General features: G+C 41.4%; 1 protein-coding gene across 1 annotated transcript; it reads left to right on the top strand.

Moving 5' to 3' along the window:
* The first annotated feature begins 657 nt into the window (after window positions 1–657).
* On the top strand, window positions 658–3,672 carry LOC109680308 (small ribosomal subunit protein eS12-like). Its single transcript, XM_074049021.1, has 2 exons — window positions 658–800; window positions 3,162–3,672. The coding sequence occupies exons 1-2, from the start codon at window positions 658–660 to the stop codon at window positions 3,670–3,672; spliced, it is 654 nt and encodes a 217-aa protein (XP_073905122.1).
* The last annotated feature ends 1,837 nt before the right edge of the window (window positions 3,673–5,509 follow it).

A 5,509-nucleotide genomic window follows, 5' to 3' on the forward strand; every position in this document is an offset into this window, starting at 1 on the left:
GTTATCTTTGTCAAACTGATTTTTCTAAAAGGAAAATTTAGTCATGCTTCTTTCTCCCTTGAATTGTCTAGTAGCCCTCCTCTGCTGTAGAGTAAAACCCACATCCTTTGTTAGCCTGGCTTACAGTGTCTTCCATGATCTGGTCCTGCTTACCTCACTCACCTTCTCCCGACAATGCTAGAAACTTCCAGTAATGGGGATTGTATTCTTGTCTTCTTTGTAGTTCTGGTAGTTACAACAGTTCTGGGAACCCGATAAAGTTTTCCTAAATTAATGAACTAGGAGATAAAACTCAAAATAGTCTTTAAAGATTAGCCTGGAAGACCTCTTCTGGGTTCTTAAAGTAATTACAGGACACTATGCTGAGCTCATTCGTGAGTGAGATTCCTTGCCATTAATACCTGTACCTTCATGGCCTGGCAAGTGCTTAGCACATCGTAGGTATTCAGTAAAAACTGTGTTAACTAACAAGTTGACTAATGATATTGTATTGTATTCAGCCAAGCAAAATTTCTTTCAGAGAATGTGCTGCTCAATTAATTATAAGAGCAACTTACTTAGGAGGAGGAGATGAAAACTCTTCTTTGTAAGGGCCTCTTTGCAAACAAACCAGGCTTCAGGGCAATTTAATCAAGTCCATTTCTCATTGCCCAGCATATGGGCTTGCTGATGGAGAGGGCACCTGTCTTCGTTGAGGTCAGTGGCTCCAGCTTTAGACTTATTAACTGTAACCAAATCTGGCTACAGATGCTGCCAAAACAGGGATATCCCGAGGTGCAGTTACTCGATGCTAATTTTGGGTAAATACCTCTTTGAGTCTTTAAGTCTTTCAAAATGAAGATCGTATGCCCTAATAAATCATAGATACTATTGGAGTTTCCATTTTCAGTGAGTACACTCATACTTTCGTAGTTGGCCTGTGCAAGGCACTTGCTGGAATTTTTAGCCTTAGTCTTATTTGAGGTTCAGAATTCAATATTTTACAAGGTCCTGGGAACTTGTTTACAAAGTTGTATATTATGAAAAGCAACCCTGGTGCAATCTAATCCTTCCCTTCGGAGAACTTGTGAGTAAATTTAGTTAGTGAAAGCTTCTGCCAGCATGTTTCTAGCCCAGAGAATAACAAGGTTATCCCCAGTTGCCAGTTGCTTAACTCTCTTGATGCCTCATTTGAAGAAATTCCATTTTGCTGCAGGTTTGAGTCTCTGTGCTATCTTACTCTTGAATTTCCTCCCAGCTGTTAGATTCTCCTGAGCTTTCCTTTCGAGGAAACTCAGTGGCCTGTGGTATAGTGTGCCTTTCACTTAAAATAAAGAGGGTAAGCTGGTTAAAATACCAGTATTCAAGACTTTGTAACACTTTTTTTTTTTCTTGACAGGAAGGGAATTAGTCAACAGTATTTCTTAAATAAGGAGACTAAAATTTAATAATCTTCCATCATTAAAATGGAATGTGACTAAATATTCATGCCAACATGAAATGGCCTTTCTTGCTTTCAGTGGCTTCCCTCCACCCCACCCCCAGTCCTAGGGCCTTAAGCTGGCTAAGCATGTACTCTCCCATGAGCTAAACCCCACCCCTTGCTGCTCTCAGTTTAGCTAAAACTTCAACAAATAAAGGCTCAATCTTAAAATGAAACAGGTTTGGTTTTTTTTTTTTTTTACCCTCTGGGACAGAGAATGAAGAGACAAAAAGGAAGGAGGACAATTTACTCATCTTCTCCAGAGATGACAGAGTGTCATTTACAGTTCTCTAAAAAAATTTATAAGGCAATTTTTAATGCTTCTTTGTGGAGTGGCTTTTTATAGTCCTAAGCTGTAGCCACATCCCAACATCAAAGTGGGTCTTTACACATCACTCCTTCCTGCTATTTCTAAATTATTTATTTTCAGACTTACAATTTTATTTAAGAACTATTTGAATTTCACCTGACTGAGCAAAGCTGGTCAGTTGGTGCCTTCAAAATTGTTCAGGAGCAAATGTGGTCTGCTTGGAGTTTGGCACCTAGGCATAGATGAGGAGTAGGGTTGCCTTGCGGTTAAGATCTTGAAATCTAGTAGGCCGGCAGTGGATCCAGAAGTCTGCCTCACAGATCTCTGAGCAGGTGGATGTGAGCTGCTGGTGAAGGAGGCTGTCCTCAATGTTACTACCTCCTACTGTGCTGTGACACCAGCGGAATAGGGCAGTGGGGATGTCTCCTGACCATGGCACTAGCAGGTGTTCCCTACTAGGCTGTGGGCTTGGTTCAGGGTCCAGGATCCAAGTTGGTGCTGTGGGTGCTCAGTGGAGAAGTTTTCAGCCAGAAGCGCCTTTCCACAATGGCCTGAGCCCGTCATGTTCTGGCCTCAACCCGCCAACCCTACAATACTGCTTACCATATCTGGTCTCCTGCCAGAGGCTGGCATGCAGCTGCCAGACCCCAGTGGTGTGCTATGGGGAGACCTGGCATGTCATGAGCATTTCTTCCTTGAGGCCCTGCCTGGAAGTACAGAAATATATGAGGCTTTCCAGTTCTTCTTCTAACCTTGAGGCTCACTGGTGTCACCCCTTGGGGCTGTTCTGAAGAAACTTGTCACTGTGGTCAATAGAACCAGGACATTCACTTTCCTGGGGCTCACCAGGGGCCTCTGACAGTGCTGTGCTGCCTTTGTCTTCCCTGCAGGTCAGTAATGCCATCTAATAAAAATCCTACTCCCAGCTCAAGAAAAAAAAAGTCACTAACTGTGAGTTTGTTTTTAACAGAACATTTTCAGTTTGGTCATTTGAAACCAAAAATATGTTAGTTTAAAAATATATCTTTTCCTGCGTTGGAGCTTGGCTCAAGTGGTAGAGTGCCTGCTTAGCAGGCGTGAGGTCCTGAGTTCAAACCCCAGTCCCACACACACACACACACACACACACACACACACACACACAAACTTTTCCTGAATCAAAAACATACATTGGAGAAAAGACAGCCTCTTCAATAAATGGTGCGTGGAAAGCTGTGGAAGACTGAAACTACATCTCTGTCTCTCACCCTGTACAAAATCAAGTCAAAATGGATCAAAGATCTAAATGTGAAGTCTGAAACTTCGAAATTACTACAGGAAAACATAGGGAAAACACTTTGAGATATAGGCACAGGCAATCATTTTCTGAATAGGATTCCAATTGCCCAGGAAAGAAGAGCAAGCATTGACAAAAGGGTTCTTTCTCAGCCGCCGCCCAGTCGCGCGGAGGTGGAGACCCGGGAGCGGTCAAGATTCGGCTCCACCTGTAATCCCCACCGCCTTGGCCCAGGAAGGCATTGCCGCTGGAGGTGTTACGGATGTTAACACTGCTTTACAAGAGGTGCTGAAGACTGCTCTCATCCACGATGGCGTTGCACGTGGAATTCGCGAGGCTGCCAAAGCCTTAGACAAGCGCCAAGCCCATCTTTGTGTGCCTGCATCCATCTGTAAGGAGCCCATGTATGTCAAGCTGGTGGAGGCCCTTTGTGCTGAGCACCAAATCAACCTCATTAAGGTAGATGACAACAAGAAACTAGGAGACAGGGTAGGCCTCTGCAAAACTGATCGAGAGGGAAAACCCCGTAAAGTGGTTGGTTGCAGTTGTGTGGTGTTTAAGGACTGTGGCAAAGAGTCTCAGGCCAAGGATGTCATACAAGCGTTCTTCAAATGCAAGAAATGAACAGATAAAATTTTTGACTCATTAAAAAAAAAAGAATTGACAAAAGGCATTATATCAAATTACAAATTGTTTCCTTCTGCACATCAAAGGAAACAATTAGGGGAATGAAGAGATAACCCACAGAATGGGAGAAAATATTTGCCAGCTACTCATAGGATACAAGGATTAATATCCAGAATATAAAAAGAACTCAAGAAATTAAACATCAAAAAAACCCATAATCCAATTAATGAATGGACAAATGAACAGTTCTCGGAACAAGACATAGAAATGGAAAATAAATGTATGGAGAAATCTTCAGCATCCTTAGCCATAAAGAAAATGGAAATTAGAGCCACTGAAATTCCATCTCACACCAGTCAGAATGACAATCATCAAGAAAACCAACAAATGCTGATGAAGTGGGGGGGTGGGGGGCGGGGAGCCCTCTTATACTGTCGGTGGGAATGTAAATTAGTGCAGCTAATATGAGCATCAGTATAGCAGGTCATCAAAAAACTCCATATCACTCTTAAGCACATACCTGAAGGAGTGTAAATCAACATACAAGACAGATGCCTGCACACCCGTGTTTACTGGAGCAATGTTCACAATAGCCAAAGTGAAGAATCTGCCCAGGTGCCCAACAACTGATGAACAGAATGAAAATGTGGGATAGATACATCATGGAGTATTGTTCAACCGTAAGGAAGAATTATGGAACTAGCAACCATCATGTTGAGCCAGATGCCAAGCTCAAAAGGCCAAATATGCAGAATCTATGCCTAAAATGACTACAACAAGGGTGATGAACATGAATGCTATTGTACAACAGTAGCAAAGACAGCAAAAAAATATCACAAACACTGTCATACTAGGAGGACGTTCTAGGGGGATCAGTGGGAGATGGGTTGGGGAAAGGAGAGGATACTGGGGGTGAGCAGGACTGAAGTATATATATTCAGGACTGTATATATATATATACAATCATATATATATGACTGGAGACATGGCTCAAGCAGTTAAGTGCCTGACTAGCAAGCAGGAAGCCCTGAGTTCAAACCCTAATACCACCAAAAAAAGAAGGAAAGAAAAAAGAACTAGATGAAGTTAGTATTATGAAATCACTAAATACTGTCTAAAAAGTGGAGAGGAGTGAGTTAGGGAGTATGTAGAGGGGTGAACTTGTTTGAAAGTGTAGCATATTCATCTATGGAAATATTGAAATGAAACCTTATACCATTAATATATGCTAATAATAAAAACTTCTTTTCCTTAACTAAATACTTGGTCAAATGCAGAACACAAGTAATCTGCCACAGCAAAATAAGAACACTACTTGTGTACCTGACAAGCTTAGCTTTCTTCGAGAGTAACATAAATAGGTATGATCTTGACCTTAAGATTCAATCAAAACTCTGAATCATCCAAGTTTATGGAAACTTTGAATAGTTTAATAAATCAGGCTTAGTCCAAAGATAATATAATGTGATTTCAAGTAGGTTGGTAGCAATGAAGAGGGGGAGAGGTATATAAGTCCAGGTTCTCTGTAGTCAGCCTATAGACATGACATACTATAAGGCGAATAAACTAGTAGGTAACATTTTCCGAGGGACTTCTCTGCAGACAGTAAAAGCATTCAGTGGTGGAGCACTTGTCTGTTACTGCAAATAAGCAAACAACAATAGCAAAGACAGCAAAAAAAAATCACAAACACTGTCATACTAGGAGTAGAACTACTACAATGTCTCTCTTGGAATTCTTCTTATTCTTTATACATTTAAAAACTAATTTATTACATATTCTACTGTGTGTCATACGCTATGTATTAGGAACTGCCTACACAGTAGTGAGCAAA

The sequence above is a fragment of the Castor canadensis genome, chromosome 12, assembly GCF_047511655.1.
Source record: "Castor canadensis chromosome 12, mCasCan1.hap1v2, whole genome shotgun sequence".
In the NCBI taxonomy this organism is placed as follows: domain Eukaryota; kingdom Metazoa; phylum Chordata; class Mammalia; order Rodentia; family Castoridae; genus Castor; species Castor canadensis.